At 27.0% G+C, this 19654-nt stretch overlaps 2 protein-coding genes across 6 annotated transcripts in view; one reads left to right on the forward strand and one right to left on the reverse strand.

Annotated features, from left to right (window-relative positions):
- Positions 1-19654, forward strand: part of LOC134827847 (G protein-activated inward rectifier potassium channel 3) — a 28608-nt gene that overhangs the window by 5695 nt on the left and 3259 nt on the right. For 3 of the 5 annotated variants that reach the window (XM_063840695.1, XM_063840696.1, XM_063840699.1), the window contains exons 2-7: positions 1531-1794; positions 16562-16676; positions 17209-17482; positions 17850-18037; positions 18156-18242; positions 19417-19606. In XM_063840695.1, coding sequence (XP_063696765.1) covers positions 1547-1794; positions 16562-16676; positions 17209-17482; positions 17850-18037; positions 18156-18242; positions 19417-19606 — 1102 coding nt within the window. In that variant the 5' untranslated portion in view covers positions 1531-1546. Of the gene's footprint in view, positions 1-1530; positions 1795-10283; positions 10939-11932; positions 12530-16561; positions 16677-17208; positions 17483-17849; positions 18038-18155; positions 18243-19416; positions 19607-19654 lie in introns of those variants that run through there. The other 2 variants (XM_063840698.1, XM_063840697.1) reach the window with 2 other exon arrangements.
- On the reverse strand, positions 3375-4446 carry LOC134827224 (retinaldehyde-binding protein 1-like). Its single transcript, XM_063839804.1, has 3 exons — positions 4118-4446; positions 3695-4064; positions 3375-3628 (listed from the first exon to the last, which is right to left on the reverse strand). Exons 1-3 carry the CDS (start codon positions 4417-4419, stop codon positions 3494-3496), a joined length of 807 nt encoding a protein of 268 aa, XP_063695874.1. The 5' UTR covers positions 4420-4446; the 3' UTR covers positions 3375-3493.

Here is a 19654-nt window from a genome sequence, read left to right on the forward strand (position 1 = left end):
ATAAAAAAACTGCATTTTTCTTGTTAAATTAGTTACATTTTATACCATGGAAAATTTTTTTCTGAACAATTTTTAGGGTTAACGTCTTGATTTTTGTGCATTTTTTTGTAGGTATTTGCGGAAAATAAAAGAAAATCGGGGAAAAGTATTTCTTAATAAGGTTTCCCTTTGTGCTAAAATGTAAATATTAAGAACTTTGTTTGTGGTTTTTGCATTCATAAGGCGTTTAAAAATAGAATTCTTTGAACTCTGGGCTTTTGTGTGAGAGGGAGTTGTATGCTAAAAAATTATTTCTTCATTGAAGTGTCATAGTAGGATATTGAACTCTGTTTTTCCTCCTAAGTAACCTCAATATTTATGATGAGTTTATGAGGAAAAAAGTTTGTCGTCGGAAAAGAGTAAATAAAGTTATGAAATCGTAGGTTGTGATGAAGAAAGTTTTGTTGTCTGTCTGTCATTTTATTTTTTAATTTTTTTATTTAATAAAAAAAATATCAGATTCTTTCATAAAAAGTTGGGAACAAATTAAAATTTAAATAAATTTTAAAAAGCAATTTTATTTTTTTTAAAATTTTCACAGAAATTTAATTAAATTTTTTTCCAACGGATAATTTAATTTACAGTAAATATTTTATTAATTAAAAAAAAATATTTTTTTTTTAAATTATAAAAAAAAATATTTTATTTTTTAAAATTATATTTGGATAAAAAAAATTTTGAAATTTTAATCTTTTAAAAAATAAATTTAAAAGAAATTAATTTAATTTTAAATTTAAAATTTAATTTATTTTAAAAATTAATTTAAAAAATTAAAATTTTAATTAAAGAATTTTTTTTAAATTTTTTTCATAAAAATATTGAAAAAAAATTTTTTTTTAAATTGTGAATATTTAATTTTGAAAATCGCTTAAAAAATTTGTAAAAACTGTATTCACATTTTTTTTTTCAAAATTTAATTATTTTTATTTATGTTTTGGTTTACAATAGTTCTAAAAAAATAAAATTGAATGAAAAAAAAAAATTAAAATTTATAAAAAAATTTCAGCTTCTCATTTATTTTCAAATAAAACACAGAAAAAGCGATTCAAATAATTTTCATGAACCTTCGATGACCAATTGATTTATGCTTGTGACGTAAATATATATGTTCATCTTGTAACGAAACGACGCAAAATTCTCTCATAAATATGATAAAGTAAAATCCATCAAAATGTATGTCATGCTTACCACCAGTTCGAATCAGCATGGGACAAGCTGCCGAAAAAAATCCATCTGCGATAATAATTTTTTCTATCTCTTCGAAGAATCATCTCGACGATTATTATAATTGAACTGAATTGACGAAAATGGAAGTCAAGTTGAGCTGTTGTCCCGCTTTATTTGTTCATGTCAATATAATCTACACACATAATTTGGGCTTTGACTGCGACTTTCAATGACATCTGAGTTTGTTGAATGCAAACACAACGATGATTGGCGATGTCATGGATCTTTTGATGCTAATTTTTCCACATTTTTCTCTCGTTTCAGAAAATAAATAAAAAAAATGTCATCATCATTGCTGGAACCAGAGTCCCCGAGTGGCGATTTATCGTGGACCAAACTGCTGGATGGCTCGGCGTCACCCGGCTCGATAATTGTCAAAATCGACGGGAACCAAGAGCCGAAAGAAGTTGCACAAACACCCGATCCAGACCTCAATAATCGTCGACGCGAATCAATTTTGGGTACATTCCACCGGCAACTCCGGATGTCACTGAAGGCAGTAAGCGAGTCTCCGGGACCATTAACGAGGTAAGTCGAATAAAATTCTGCATCGAGTGACAACATTTGCACTGCTGCGATTGTTTGTAAATATCTCTTGATTACTTATAAATAGACTCGATATTGTCTGTTGCTCTAGTTTTTTCTTCTTCTTCTTCTCTCGTCACACACTCTGAAATATGTTGCGTTTCTGTTACACACAAATATTTCCGGTATCTCTGGTACAATTGTGTATTTGCAAATCATGTTCTCGAGTGTACGTGGATTGACGTGGAAGTAAACAGAGAGAGAGAAAAAAAGGAAATGGGAATTTTTTCTTGCATTAGTCTCATATTTATCGAAGAAATTAATCCAAATAGACAAGCAAATGCGACGCCAATGACCTACTTTTTCGTCCATCCCACTCGAGAATTGGTGTCGAAGGAAAAGAATGGCTTGCAAAAGTGTGATGACACAAACTACGCGGCGATGACGTCTTCAAGGACTTTGTCCAGGGTCGGAAATGACGGAAATGCGTCAGAATTAATTCTTATATTATTTTAAATTATTCTTAAGCAGGGTTGCAAAAAAATTAAACTTAAGTTAAGTGACTTAAGCTTAAGTTTGAGAATTAAGAATAAGTTAAAATACGTCAAATGTCAATTTTTTTAAATTCTTAACTTATATATGAAAAAAATAATTTTTTAAAAAATTTGTAATTTAAGTCAAACTTAACTGACTTAAAGTTGGCATCCCTGATCTTAAGTTAAAATTATAAGTCAATTAACTCAAATTAAAAAAAAATCATTCACCCTAAAAAATGTTCATTAAGTCAAAACTTAATCAACTTTTTTTTATGCTAAATTGACTTAATAAAAACTTAAGACTTTTTTCAACTTAAAATTGAACTTAAGGATTTTAAGTCAAGTTATGAGTACTAAATTATTTAATGTAACTCTAAAAATTGGTTCATTTTTAACAAAAACTAAGCTCTTTAATAATTTTTACCCGAAGTATTTATGAGTACTTATCCTTAAGTTCAATTTTAAGTTCAAAAATAGTCTTAAGTTCTTACAAAAAAGTTAAGATTTTGAACAGTTTGACTTAAATTAGTTTCATAAAAAATCAAATTAAGTTAATATAAAAAGATTTTTGACTTCAACTTAACCCCCTTAAGTTTCGACTTAACGTAATTTTAGGGAAAATTTCTTAAATTTATTTTTTTTTAGTTATGACTTGCAATTTTTTAAAACTAATTTTTCTTAATTCCCAAATTAAATTCCATTAAGTCAAATTTATAAAGTAAAAGTCAAAAGTTTTTCCAACCCTGCCTAAGTATATCGGTCGCTTAGAAACTCCTGGAAAAATTTTTCATATTTTTTTTCTTGATAAATATTTTATCAGGAGATAAAATAATAAACAATCATGCAAATTTCGCAAGAATTGTGCCAATTGAAATTGTTTTCCAGGAATAAAAAAAATTTTTTTAATGAATGGATTGTTTTGCGTTTTTACAATCGATTTCATTCAAAAGTAGGGTAAAAAATAAAAGTTTTATATAACTTGTTTTGCAATTAAAAATAATTATTTAAAAAAAACACCGTATTGTTGCGTAAATTTTCCCGAATTTTTTAATCAAAATCCAATTGTCGAAAAGATCCTTCAATACCAAAGACCGATTCCGATGTTTTTGGTTTCCCAGGTCGCTTTTTCTCATCTGTTCCCATGGTTTGAGCGATTTTAAAATGTTCTAAGTTATCGAGAACGCGTTTTTTGCTCGCCTGTCCAAGCTCTTTAACAGTTCCAGCTTCGCCTCCGTACTCAGCGGGAGGATTTTGCGTGGCACAAATTTGTACAAATCTTCTAGAGTTTCATGAACGTAAATCTATTGGTGAAAAATGATTTAAAAAATATTATTAAAAAAATTAAGTTAAAAAAAAAAAATTTTTACCCGACTTTTTGTCTTTTCATTCAAAAACATCTTGAAAAAATTAAACATTTTTGTCACAAAAGGACTAAAATTGATAAAATGCAGTCCTTTGATGCGATATGGCGACCCTTCCTGAAACGCATACGCGATTTTCTTCACAAAAAGCGGACTATTGTGCTTCAAGTGTTCCAACGTCAAATGTTTCAGATCGCAAATTATGACAAGACCGGCGATAACGAAATTATCACATTGCTGATACAGCAGGTCGTTTACCATCCCGTTGACCTTCATGACAAGTGGGAAGGAATATTTGTTCGGATCGTACAATCCATCGATATTCATGATGACTCGAGGACTGCTTGGGGTTTCTAGAGGAAGACTCAACATCATCCTAAAAAAAAAAATTTTTAAATCATTGAAAAATATTTTTTTCAAGAAACTCACCCCAAATCCAAAAGTTCTTCCATTTCTTTGGTAATTGGATACAATTCCGTGAACAATTCCGGCATCAGCGTCCTAATTGTCATTCCAGTGTCAATTTTTTTCTTTGCCTTTTCCAAGCTGTATTTGCAGCAACGCAACACCGAAACTAATCCTTGATCCGTTATTGGTAATTTTAGATAAGGAGATTTTTCTAGCCACTCTCGCAAAGCTTTGACGTCAGCTTCCATTCTTTCGGGATTTTCAAAACACTCATTTTTGGCAATCAGAGCCAGTTCCGGTGATATTGGACGGATATCAAGCATTATGAAATATTTTTATTAATTAATCGGTTCACGTCAAAACATAGAATGATTGAAAAAAAAATCAGCCAAAACACCTGTTATTATCTGACTGATGGAGCTTATCGATGATAAGATAAAATAAACGATGATTTTTACTATTAATATTTTTATTGCAAATGTTTAATTAAAGCGCTTTTTATTATTGTTATGAAATGACGTTGAACTTGCCGATTTTTTTTATTAAAAATTTTATAAAATGAATTAAAATAATTAGTTGATGTACTCATAATGTACCTAAAATTTATTTTTAAAAAATAATAAATAAACAAAAAATTTTATTTTTTGAATTTTTATGATTAAATGTTCCTAATGAACTATTAAAATTAATTTTTTTAATTTTTTAAATTAATTAAATGTACCTAATAAATTATCTAAAAATTTAATTTAAATTTAATGTTTGATTAATTCAATTAAATTTTTTCCGAATCAGGAAAAAATAAAATAAATAAAAATAAATTTCAGGAAAAAAAATTTTTTACCTCACTTAAAATTTTTATTATTATTTTTTTTTTTGATAAAAAATTTGAATAAAAATAAGACTTTTTGTCAAAAAAAAAAAAACTTTTTTTAAATTATTTTTAAAATAATTTTTGATTAAATCCAAAATATTTTTAATTAAATCAAATAATTTTTTTCGAATTTTAATTGATTAATTAATTTTAATTTTTTTTTTTCAAATTTAATTTTATTTTAGATTTTATTCAATTTTTCAGATTGAGAATAATAACAATTTATTTTTTTAAACCGTTAAACTTTTTAAGCATACGATTTATTGCTTTTTAAATTATTTAATTTTAATTTTTAAAAATTATTTTAATCTCTTTGTCAATATTTATTAAAATTTTTGAATATTTTTCAAAAAAAGAAGAATTAATTTCTTCGAATTTAACGAAAATTCTCACATTTCCTCGATTTTATCTTTGTTCCATAAGATCAAAGTCATAATTTCTATCATCACGTGAAATCACGTTTGAAATTCAAAAGTGCATGAATCGACACATACAATTAATTTATTTACATTACTTTCACCCAATTTTCCCGAAATTTCCAATAATTATCGCGTCATTGCCGGTGAAAGGTTCCCATAACTCATACGTTTGTTTATTTACAGCGATAAAAATATATATTTACTCTTATAAATATTTTCCTTCAATTGAAATTGAATTTTGAGGTAACATTGGAAAAATCTATCGATTTCCATCGTGCAATTAACCCAGATAAGGTTTGATCTCGTTTTCCGTGAAAATCACGTGGATGTCGTCGTCACACGTTTTCTTTAGGGAAAAAATTCTTCCTACGAAACGTTCTGCCTCGCCAACAATAAAATCACGTTTCTTTCGTAAATTCGTAGGCGGCTTTCGATTCATTCCAAAGGAAATCGAATCGAGTGCGTAAAACATTTTGCGCTAAAAAAGTAAACATTCAACAAAATGTTGTCTCAAGTGGCAACGCAAATAATTAGCTTCTTAAGGAAGTGTGTAACGATCAATAATCACTCCATTAATGCTGAAATTTACATATCAAGCGAGAAAAAAATCGGTCAAAACAGACATGCGATTAAATAAAATTATAAAAGCAAAGACGCAAGTGAATTATGTACTATTTATTATTATTATTTATCTTCAGCGGCAATAAAATATTGACCGCATCTCGATTCGCGGCTCAGTTTGCGCGAAAACAGTGACGCCGCCGCAGTACATTTCTCGATACGAAAAAAAAAGAATTTACATCACAAATTATAAATAAAAAAAAAGTCCAGCAATGGCACATGTACCTACAAATGAGCAACAATAAAAATTAATGTTAAAAAGATGTTGTTAAAGCGACGCGTTTCTCGATCAGAAGTAAATACGGAGGAGAGAGAGATCAGTATTTCTTTAACATTGGTCATGGCGAGTCGAAACAAGTCGATGTCACGTCAAGAATATTATTATTTATAATTCTTTTCCATTTTTTTTTTTGTGCGAATAAATTCATCAGACCTTGATAGTGATCATGAAATTTAAATTTTATTTTGCGCGGTGAAAGAAAATATGAACTGTGAACATGTGTGATAAAAATAATAATTGAAAGCAAAATTTTTGTTTGTTTGAACATTTATTGAACAAATATTGGAACAAAAGAACTTTGAAAAAGTGACCTATAAAATAAACAATTTTTGATCTTTTACGGATTTTGGGAAAACATAAGAATAAATTGAAGTGAGAAGAAATGTACGACGAGGTTTGCAAGTTATGGAGAATTGTTTTAGAGTGAGTATATTTTCTGGTTTTCTATTAAATAACACTTTAAGGACCAAAAAGTTTAAATGAACTTTAATGATGTAAAATGAAAAAAATATTGTCCTTTAATTTAATTTTTTGATGAAATCATTTATTATTTTAATAAAATAAAAAAAAATAATTTAAATTTAAAAAAAATCTCTATTTTTGTTAAAATTATCAATTAATCAAAATTAATTTTAATTAGTTAATTTTTTAAATTTAAATAATTTTATATTTTTTTTTATTTTTGAATAATACTCAAAATTATTTTTTTTAATTAAAAAAAAACATCAATTAAAAAAATATTAAATTTTTAAAAAGATGTAATTTTACAAAAAAAATAATTGAAAAATAAATATAAATTCACTACAACATTTTTTGCATCAATATTTCACATCAAAAAAAAATTGCATCAAAAAAAAAATTTTTTTAATTTCAATTTTTTTAAGTTCGAATATAATTTCTAAGAATTAAAATTCTTTTAGAATTCAAAAATTTTTTTAAATAAAATTAATTTAAAAATCAAATAAATATTCAATAAAATGCGAAAAATAAAAATAATAAAAAAATTTAAATTATTATTAAAAAAATTAAATTTAATTTAAAAAATATTAGAAACTATTTCATTTCAAATTATAATATTTTTGAAAATAATTAATTAATTAAAAATTAATAAATTATTTTTTTGTCTAAATCCCATAATACTTTAAGTGTTAATAAAAAATGACATGACACCCATTCCTTCACTGCAAATTTCTGGTTCATACCTGTTTCTTGCATTCCTCATAATAATTGCAGCAAAAAAATAAGTCTACATTCATACCTTTCTACACCTACAATTAACGAGCGACCAACAGCTTGCTTAACGCTTTAAAAAAGTAACGATTATGATTTCTTGACTACTAAATATAAAGATTTAATTTGTTTGATATTTTGACACGTTTTCTCCGCATCATGTGCAGCTATTTTTAACTTTTCACTTTATTTATTGGGCGTGCACTCCAGATAACAATTAAAGTTCACACCATTATTTGACGTCAATCATTCACGCACAGTTTTGTGTCAGGAGTGGCAAGCGTGTCATGTGAAATTCGCGCACATTCGAGGAAAATTCTAGGAAGGTTCAATTAATTTTGAATTTTTTTTTTCAAATCTTTTTAAATCAACAAACAAATTAATGTAGAAAAAAAGCTCTTGGTAACGAAATTGGTTGTGGAATCTCGGTAATTTGCAATAAACAACTTACTACATGCTTTTCTTGAGAGAATTACTCGGGAGATGAGTTTATTTATAAAAATAAAATTAAAATGGTTTATCAACAAGAGACGAGAGCAGCATCCTGAAATACAGAAACAAGAAGGAAGGTCATCAGTTCATGCCCCTTTCCTCAACATTGTTTAACTTCATTTAATCCACAGGCACAATGTAACGACAATCACTGCAATATAATGGAAAAAATTGCACGAGAGAAAAGTTTTCATTTAAATTATATATTTTTTTTTACACGGAATGGTTGCTTACACAAAAAATAGAGATTCAAACAAGGAAAATATCACGTTTGGGATTAAATGATGTTGATACGGAGCCAATGCAATGAGTGGTTGGCAACATCGGCGTGCGGTTTGTTTACATCAAATGTTGTCTCTAAATTACTTTTGGAGCTTTTGTTTACTCGACGCATAGTACTCTAGAGTGAACTTGTAACCTTGGCGGAACCAGCTGTTCAATACCGTTCATCTTATCGGTTGTTGTGCTCATGTAAATTTATTCATTTGTCATAACTGTAAAGTTTATCATCCGACATACGTTGGATTTGCCGGTGTTTTTACGAGGGCAAATATTTGTTTATGACATGAGAATTTGCTGCAGAATGAGGTCAATTGAGGTTGTTTGTAAGGAAAGTGAAAGACAATGATTTTGTCAACAAAGACATGGAAATGGTGAAAGGCAAAGGTGAAGAAACGAAGACAATAACAAAGGGGAAAAATAAATTGAAATTTTTAGGTAAATGTTATTGACTTCAAGAAGAGGTAAATAACTTCTGAATTTTTAACTACTAATATATGCTTCCTCTTTCTTGGCCATGAAAAGCTCTACAGCAGATAATCTACAACAATATTTAGGCAAGAGAAGATCAAAACTGGCATTCACTGACTGTTACGTGTTAACGATCAATGTTAACGGCGAAAGAAAACTAATCATAGGAATCTGGGTTTAACAGTTTTTTCTCAAAATATCAAAATTAGTTTCATTCGTCCTTCAACCATCAAGTAGAACCAACGTAAATGAAATATAGTTCAATTTACCAATTGCCTATTTCAAATAAAGCCTTGTTCTCATCACTGACGTAGACTCCTATTTGAAAATTAACCAATTCAATAAGAAATAGAAATAAAATTGACAAGACTGATATGGCGTCATCCATTAATAGCGTCGGCAAAAAAAGGGCATTTTTTGACCCCCCCCCTATAATCGTAAACCGTCAAAATTCAACAACCCCCCCTAATTTACGTTTTATCATGACGCCCCCTCCCCCTCACTGAAAAGGAAATTTTTAGTACCAGTTCAAATTTCCATAAGGGCTCGTGAAAAATTTGAAAAAAAAAGATTACAAAGTCTGAAATACTTTAAAAATTATTTTAAATAACGAAAATTTTTTAAATCGTGAATGTGGCATATTTTTACGACGTCGTACATTTCTGTTTACCCCCCTCCCCCCTCGTCGGAATCCGTCGTAAATTTGATGAATCCCACCGCCCTAAACTGCCGACGCCATTAATGGATGACGCCTATTATACCTTGGTTGGGTCGAATATTGACTACTGCAGCTCTATTTTGATATTGAACAATGAAACTGATTTAAATGAATTACAAAAGGAACAAAATCAAGCATTAAGATCACTGACCTGGCTGGCTGAAACGTCATGTGTTTCTGGTACGAAGAACCTTCAATTCTGAGAGAAATAATTATCACGCCACGCTATCTACTCTTCATACAAATACCGAGACAGGAGCGCTGAGCTACTTCAAAGCAAACCAGGTCTTGACATCTCTAATGAGCAGTAACGAACAGACAGACCCGAACAACTTTAGTACTCCGTTCTGGGAATTGCAAACTAACTAAACACTACATAAAAAGTGTCGATGAAAATATTGTATGGCACGCCTTATGATGTCCCGTGTCCATTTAACTGCCCAAGCATCCCCAAAGTATCATTAACATTTTTTAGCTGGATAAAAATAGCTTGAAATTCTCAAATCATGGGGTCATTGAAATTTTTTTATAAATATTCGATTTATTTGAATGAATATCCGTTGAAAAGATTCTTGAAGATATCGAAAATTTATCTAGAAATTATTTTTGAAACTAAAAAACAATTAAAAATTAATTGCAGTTATAAAACAGACAAGGATAAAGTGAATTTAATTTTAAAAATACATAAATTTATATTATTTTGACATTTTATGAAGGAAAAACTCTTTAAACATAAATATATGTCCCAAAGTCGTTGTAATTTTGCACATTAAATCACAATTCACACCACTCCTGATACATAGGTACATTAAACAGATGTTCGCAGTACATACTCTCCAACTATTTTTGCGATAAACCTACGTGAGCGAGAAAGAAAACGGAACTTCTATGTCAAACTACACTAAGATTTACGAGTCGTACATAAAAAATCTCGTGCTCGCATTATTTTTCTTTTTTTAATAATAATAATAATAGTAAAATGACAGTTTCTCACTTAAATACACCAGCACAGCGAGCAAATTTTTTTCACGACTTTTTAAGAGCCCGCCAAAAAGAGACTCGCGCTCTTAAAAGACTTTATTATTCTTAAAATATATTTAAATTAATAAATGTACAAAAAAATTTCAAAGTCTCGCGTTTTTTTACACCTCGCATTGTTATTGTTGTAGCAAACTTCGGGCAGACAAGAAGTAATTAAAAAAGTGTTCGTGAACAAAAAAAATAGAAAATTTTTTTCAAGTAAACACAACAAAAAATTACGATAACTGTAGTAAATAAACCGAAAAAAAGCAACAAAAGAACAAAAAAAGTGTGGAAATGGAACGCAAAAAATAGAAAATTCTAGTAAATAAAAAAAAAATCGAGGATAAACAAATTTTTAGTAAACATTGTTGATAGTTCAATGCCAATGCAAGAACCAGTACAAAGTAGCAACATGTCAGAGACATTTTTTAAGTTTGTGTAAGTAACGAGCCTCAGCAACGTCATTGTCCTGCGAGTCTATTTTTGTCAGCGAGAGATTTCTTTGTGGCTTGCCAATATTCATAACGCTTCACACATTGTCCGAATGTGAAATGAGATTCCGCGAGACAATTTCTCGTCATCACACAAATAAATCGGCGGTGTAAAAATGAATGACAGTTCATCATTTGAAGGAATGATAGTGAAAGTACTTGAGGAATGAAAAAAATGATCAGAATTTTTGAGAAATTAAAAAAAAATTAAATAAATTAAAATTAAAATAATTAAATAATTCAAAAATAATTAAGTTTTTAAATAAAAAATATTTAAAATAATAAAAATTAAATTAAAATTAATTAAATTAAATTAAAATTAAATAAAAATTAAATTAAAAATTAAATTAAAATTAAATTAAATTGAAATTAATTTTAAATTTAAATTAAATTAATATGAAACTTAAATTTAAAGTAATTTATTTTTTTTAAATAAAAAGTATTTAAAATAATAAAAATTAAATTAAAATTAATTAAAATTAAATTAAAATTAATTAAAATTAAATTAAAATTAAATTTAAATTAATTAAAATGAATTTAAATTTAAAGTAATTTAATGATTTAAATTAAAATTAGTCAATTTTTAAATTAAAATTTTTTAATAAAAAAATATTTAAAATAATGATATAAAATTTAAACAAAAATAAAATAAATTAAAATTAAATTAAATTAAAATAAAACAAAATTAATCAAACTTAATTTAAGTTAAAAATAAAATTAATTTAATTTAATTTTTAATTTAATTTTTTTTTATTTTTTTTTAAATTAGACTTTAAAATTTGTTGAAAAATTTTAATCCTTTGAACATTCAAGTACCTTTTGTCAAAATTTAAAATAAAACTTATCTCATACTATTGTTCTAAGCCATTCAATCGAATGCCTTGTCGATATAATTGCATGCGTCAGTGTGATTTGTGATTTATTGCCAAGCTGAGTGCATTTTTCGTCGCGGTTCCCGAAATTTTGATATCTTCGCGGAAGAAATCGCGATCCAAACCATAAATTTCGGACAAAAACCACCAAAAATCGTTGTTTACACGACCATCATCATAAAAATCCACAAATTACGACGTCCAAATGTTATAAAAATTTGAGAAGATATTTATTCGAAAAGCGAAATTACGTCGTATATAATTTTTTTTTCTTGTTCACAGTGCGAAAAGTAATACTAAACAATTCTCACACCCAGCGGCAATTAAGTATAGCTATTGTGCGACGTTAAAAATGGAAAATATGATACAATTTTCTCAAATTACCACCGAAATACACTAAAATATGGATAAATATTTATATGAAATGCTAAAAATGGATAAAATTTGACGGCAAATTGATGCAAAATGTTATTAAAGTGCCAATATTATATTTATTTTTATTGAAAAAAATATTAAAATACAACAAATTATTTATCGAGAGATAAAAAAAAATAAATCCCGCCCCAAAATGATGGACATGAGAAGATGTTTCAATGCACACGTAATGCATCAAAAGGCTTACGAGAGCTCTTACGCTTCAGTTTTTCTCAACTTGGAGTGCGAAAAGTGGGTGTTCCTTGAAATTTTATTGTGTTGTCATCCGAAAAAATAAATGTCGAAAACTAACAAATTCTGGTCATAAAAACAAGTGTAACAAGCAAATTATTGATTTTAACGATTAATTTCCTGTGTTGACAAATCTACATGTGTTTTTCCTCGATTTTTTCAGTAGAAATATAAAAAAATATTCGAAAGGCATACGGAAGAGCAGTACAGAAAATAATAAAAGGGGTATTATGATGATGCACGTGCTTCTTGGATTTTTGCCAGCAGTTTGCAATAAAATTTTTCTGTGAGCTGTACACAGCTTGTGTCAAATATTAATCAGATCATTAGCGCTCAATACTGTCTGCTGTGAGATGTTGTGATTGTCAAGTCACTTAATTATCTCAATAATTGCTTTGATTATTTTTCTTCTGTACGATTGTCAAGTCACTTAATTATCTCAATAATTGCTTTGATTATTTTTCTTCTGTACGATTCTCTTACAAAATCGTTACTTTTAATCCCTTTTTAAAAATTACACGGGAACTGTTTTGTAAGAACGTGTTTCTTTACATGGTGACTCACTCACGTCACATCTGTTCTCGTTTTATCAAACAATTAAATAATTGTCACTAATTTCATTGTTTTTTCTGTTGATTTTATTTTTGTGTATTTTGAGAAGTGTGTGTTTCGAGAGGAGCGATAGTAAAATGAATGTCACGATGGCGACAAATATTTTACAGCAATTTATTATATTATTGCAAAATATAATAAAATTAAATAAAATAAAAACACACGCGGTGCATTTATAGGTTCTTTCTTTCGTTTTATTGTTATTATTATTTATTTTTTTCATTTGACTGAAGCAAAAGACCTTACTTATGGCCTAATTTATGTGATAGATTTTATTATTTTATATTATTATTATTATCGCATTGTTTTATTTTAAATTAAGTATATTTTGTTTTACGTTCAAAATACGTGGTTAAATTTAACTTTGTGATCTTTTTGAGTGGGAGAAATTATCCTTTGATATTTTTGGTTTTAAATAATTTTTTAAGCAATTATAAGTGATTAAAAAATTAAAAATAATTTTTTATTTAACGGAATTTTAAGAAAATCTTAAATTATTTAAAAATCTATATTAATCAATTAATAATTTAAACTTAATTTAATTTAATTAATTATTTATTAAAAATAATTTTTTATTTAACGGAATTTAAGAAAATTTTAAATTATTTAAAAATATAAATTAATTAATTAATAATTAAAATTTAATTTAATTTAATTAATTATTTATTTATTTATTTATTTTGAAAGAAAAATATTTTTATTTTTAATGGAGACGCCTGGCTAAAATTTATGGAAATTTTTCTCGTTGCGCTTTGTAACAAAAAATTTCAACTCTATATTAAAGATAATTTTTAATCATTTTTAAAATTTTTTTATATTACCTAATTTTAAAAATATTTTTTTAGAAAAAATTCTAAATATTTAAAACTTGATGTTCTGAGTATTTTTTGTTTAAGTTAATTTATTCTTAAATTATTAAAAAAAAATAATTTAAAATTTTTAAAATTTTGAATTAAAAAAATATTTATTAAATTAATTATTTAAATCAATTAAAAAAAAAGTCAAAAATTAATTATTGGACAATCAAAAACACTCTACCAACATTTCAAGTTAAAATATAATAATTATTTTATACCAGGAAATTTATGTATTGCAAACTCGTGTTCAATTAAAAAGTAATCCTTTTACTTTTAAAACGTGTCTTTAAACCTCAAATTAAACTTAATTTTACAAGCAAGCTCATGCTTTTTGCTTTATTAAAACTGCCAACAGCATGTGACTTAATTTCATAAAAGCTTGTAAAATTCTGTGTAAAAATAATAATATTTTGATCGTCACGTTTCACTTCACTTCAAATGAGAAAAGTTCAATAAATTTCTAGAAACAGTTTGAGTTGCACCACTTCATCAGCTCATTTTATCGATAAGACAAATTTTTCTTCGAAACACTCAATGTCAATGTCTATAGAGTAAATAGTTTGCGAGATAGTTTCAATTTTCATTATGAATCTCTTCCAACAAAATTGACTCATCTTCCGCCCACTGAAAAATTGCATTCTTCAATATTTTAACGTAATAACAATAATTTTTTATGATTTTTTTTATTGTTTGTTTATAAAATCGATTGTTCGAAAATCTATTTTTACAAAAAAATCATTCTCAAGTTATTTTTAGCCAAATATTGATATGATACACATTCTATTGGAAAATAAAAATGAAATATGAGTTTCAATATTTTCCTGTTAAAACCTACGTTAAAGTGTTGCTTTCTCTCTATATTAATAGAATTTCGCACCAGAATTGCATTGACACCAATAATCGTAAAAAATCTTCAGAAAATTTGCATAAAAATACGAAATTTCTTGGTATTAAGTGTGTGTGAAAGAGAGAAGAAATTTAAATAAAAATGATCCGCGCGTAGGTCAGTTTAATCAGGTGCTTCCGGTAAATTTAACTCAATTAAACGAGAACCAGAAATGATTCCACAAAATATACGAATTTGTCTAATTAAGCTGATTATCTTTTTTTGAGGACGGATTAATTCGCACGCACAGAAATCTTGACCTTTATTTGAATTTTCAGCCACTTTTAATTTATTTCTCTAACGAACTTGATTTAAATGTTTTTTTTTTTGCGAAATCTATAATTAATCTCCATTTGTACCTACCTACATGCAAGTGAAATACATGGCCCAGCTATGGTTGGATTGAAAGTGAATATTCACTAAAAATAGCCGAGTGGAAAACATCTGTTCAAACCTTACAAGTTTTCGCCGGCATTTTATGTGTATGGTCATGTAAATAAAAATCGAGCTGCTCAGTTTTTACCGCATTTTATTTTTTTTTGTCTGTCTGTCCGTACCGATGTGCCTTTATGCCAATCTGCTAATTCAAACATTTTAAAATGAAACATGAATTAACAGGAGGCAAATTTAATTTTTTTTTAATTATTAATTTGAATTAATGTGCTATTCATTTGAAATACGGTGAATGTACAATATTTTATCCGGAAAACCCGTGAAAATTTATGAAGGTTTCCCGGAAAACTCAAATAAAATCGGAAAGTCTAGAAAATTCAGGATCCAAAAATGTTCGTAGAGGTCTTCAGAGTAATGCGAAAAAATTCGGGTGATTAATGCAAAACTTCGGGAAATTCGTGAAAAACTTCGGAAAATTTGAGGAACTCTTCGGAAAATCTCAGAAATTTGATGAAAATCAGAATAACCTTAATTTTTTTGAAATTTGATACAAAAAAATTTATATTTAAACTTTGGAAAATTCGTGGAAATTTTTGGAAAATTCGTAAAAAACTTCGGAAAACTCGAGGAAAATAGGAAAATTTCTCTAAATCTTAAAATGCTCGTGGTAATCTGGTAAGCAAAAAATCGAAAATAAAAATTGATGAAAAATCTGGAAAACTCGAGGAAATTTTTTGATCAAAATACTGAAATGCGGTTAAGCTATTCCGTTTTGCAAAAACTTCTAATTCTCGTTCCACATTAAAAAAAAACCTGTCAATTGCTAATTCCTGTATCAACAATTATCTAATTGAAAGTAAACCCGGCCGTGAGATTGAAACTTTTTCGTTATCAGTAAATTGGTATCAATGCCGAATGCTTTTTCATTAATTAGCCGTTAATTGATTAATTCCCGTGTCTGTCACATGGGCATGTCTAAAGACCTTCGTACGAGTCCCATAAAATTCTGCTCTCTAATCCAATATAAAATAATAATAATAATAAAACTTTTTGTTTATTTATACACATTTTTGATGCCGGAATTGAAGGGAATTGCCTTTCATGTAAAATATTTCCTGCCGCAATGGAAGCCAGACGCGCATTATGTAACAGATGTGTCAAAATTTGTATAAACAAATTCCTAATTTATGCGAATTTTATTTTAAGCTTTAAGACTCTTTCTCTACAAAGTTTATTTAAATGCAAGTAATTAAATTGGAATGTCTCATTTTGCCGTATTTTCAGATATAGACAGACACGTTTCTCGTCGCGGCGCGTGAGGAAACGCGTTATTTTCAAGTCGGGCGACTGTAATGTTGTGCAGGGAAATGTAGCTAAAAGACGAAGGAGATATTTACAGGTAATTTTTTTTTCTTTAAAAACGTTAAGAAAAAATTTTTCTCAAAATTATGTTTTTTATATTATTAATATATTAAAAAATAATTAAATTAATTAATAATTATGAAATGAGTCCGACAAATTAATTAAAATTATTTCAATTTTATTAATTTTATTATTTATTATTTATATTATTTTAAAACTAATTTAATTATTTTTTAATTTTTTTTTTCAATAAATAATAAAATACAAATATAAGAAATAAATAAAAAATAAATTAATTATTAAATTAATTCAAAAATTAAACGTAAATAAAAATAAAATTATTAAATTAAATTAATTATTTATTTCCTAAAAAAAATTATAAATTTTTTAAAATAATTTAAAAATTCCTCGAAATTAATTGATCAAAATTAAATAAATAAACTGCTCAGTAAGTAAAAAATTTCTCAATTAAATAAAAACGGAACCAATTTTTAGAGACAAAAATTATTTTTTACACTCAAATTACACAAAAAAATCTGTTGACTGAATATTTTTTCCATTTTCCACAGGATATTTTTACCACATTAGTTGATATTAAATGGCGATGGACCATTTTCGTGTTTGCGCTGAATTTTATTCTATCATGGATGATATTTGCTGTGTTATGGTATCTAATTGCATGGTCACACAATGATTTTGAGTGGATACACACGAGACGGGATGAAGAACTGAAACAGAGTAACTCGGGAAATTATACGGGCGAAAAATTTGTGCCATGTGTGACAGAATTGTACGGATTTACATCGACTTTTCTCTTTTCGCTGGAGTCACAACACACTATAGGTGAGTAAAAATTAGATTATTTTTTAAAATATTCCCAAAAAGTATCGTTTTATGATCAATGTGATGAAATTAGTTTGAAATTTGTATATGAAAAGTTTAATTTTTTAAATATTTTTCAATTTTGATAACAAAAAATTTCTAAAATTAAATATAAACCAGACCAATTAGCTCATAACAGAATTTTCTTACGTTATCGTAACAAAGATTATTCAACTTCATTAATAAATCTTCAGTTTTTATTACATAAATTGATTAAACTGACTCATATTCCTCTCAAAACGATACCTGTAACACCGTTTGTTGTTAGGTAAAACCGGTTAATTTTGTTTCCAAAGAGACTAATTTTATATAATTTGTCGTTGAATAGGATATGGACATCGATACGTTACAGAAGAATGTCCCGAAGCTGTATTTTTATTGTGTTTACAAAGCATCACCGGCGTATTTACTCAAGCATTTATGGTGGGCATCGTATTTGCAAAGTTATCGCGACCAAAGAAACGGGCACAAACGCTGTTGTTTTCACGCAACGCCGTGATATGCCATCGAGACGGGGTGAGTTACGTTTTTGTAATCATTTGTTTTTTTTTATGTAATACCGATGATTTGAGGTTCAAGGTCACACCCAAATTGTATCTGTCACATAAATTAACGCGAAAATTTCTGTCAACAGGTTCCATGTTTGATGTTCCGAGTGGGTGACATGCGAAAAAGTCACATCATTGAGGCACATGTACGAGCACAAATTATCAGAAGAAAGGTAAATTTTTCGTTTTTTTGACGATTTATTAATTTTAACTAATTTTAAAATTACTTTTATAAAAAATAAATTTTAATTATTTTTTTAATTTTTAAAAATGAATTTAAATAAATTTAATTAATTTTTCAAAAAATTTTTAGTCAAAAAAATTAAATTTGAAATTATATCAATTTTTAGACTTTCTTATGGCATTTTTAAAGTTTTTTTTAACTCAAAAATCAGAAAAAAAAATATTGAGGTTTTAATTTCAAAAAATAAAATCAAAACAATTTTTTTTCAAAATGGGGGGGGCAAAATAAAAATAAAGTTTTGAAATACTGTTTCATACAAAATGACAAAATGTTAACAAATTTTGGTCTTTCATGAATATTTTAGATGTTTTTATGGTATATACATTGAGATTTGATGATTTAAAATTGATCTGAAAGTATTTCCAGTTAAAAATTTTAACAAAAAAATTTCATAAAAATAACTGTCAAAAAATTTTGAAAAGTAATTCTTTGTAAAAAAAATATTTAAAGAAGAAAATTCATGTTCACAATCACAATTTTCAACACAAAAAAATTTAAAAACTGAAAATATTTTAAAAAATTTTTGAAAATTCCTTGAAAAAGTAAGGAAAAGGACCAAAAAACGGTCAATTTTGATGAAATTTTTAACTTTTTTTTTTATATTGCCCCATTGGATTTTCGGCAGGAAATGGGGCAGGGGACAAAAACATAGAAAAAAATTTGGAGCGGCCTAATTAGAATAAAATATGAAAAATTTTAAATTGACATTAAAAAATAAAATTATAAATTGAAGAAAAATCGATTAAAAATAAATAATTAAATTAAAATTTAATAAAATAATAATTAAAATTAATTAAACTTAAATTTTTAAAATCGATTTTTGCCAAAATTCAATTTCTTTTTTCAAATGACATATTTTTACCTAATTTTAAATTAAAAAATTGCTATTTAATAAAATTCAGTTAATTTTTTAAAAATATCAATCCAAACTGATTTAAAACAAAAATTTTTATCAAAAAATGTCAAAATTTTTTCAAATAATTTTTTTCATGATTTTTTTGACGAAATCGAAAAAAGATTAACAAAACATTGGAGAATTAAATTAAATCGGCTTATTGTGTTTTGTTTAAAAATAAACATTGATTGACAAATATTGTTTGCAGGTCACGCGCGAAGGCGAGGTGCTCGGTTTCTATCAGCAGGAACTACAAGTTGGCGCCGACGGTAGCGACGATCGTCTCATGTTTATCTGGCCAACGACAATTGTGCACAAAATTGACAAAGAAAGCCCATTGTACGCGTTATCTGCGCAAGACATGATAAAGGAACGCTTTGAAATTGTCGTAATGCTAGGTAATTTTCTCGCTAAAAAAACAATCAACAACGAATCAAAACTAATTA

This window comes from Culicoides brevitarsis, chromosome 1, assembly GCF_036172545.1.
Source record: "Culicoides brevitarsis isolate CSIRO-B50_1 chromosome 1, AGI_CSIRO_Cbre_v1, whole genome shotgun sequence".
Taxonomy (NCBI): Eukaryota; Metazoa; Arthropoda; class Insecta; order Diptera; family Ceratopogonidae; genus Culicoides; species Culicoides brevitarsis.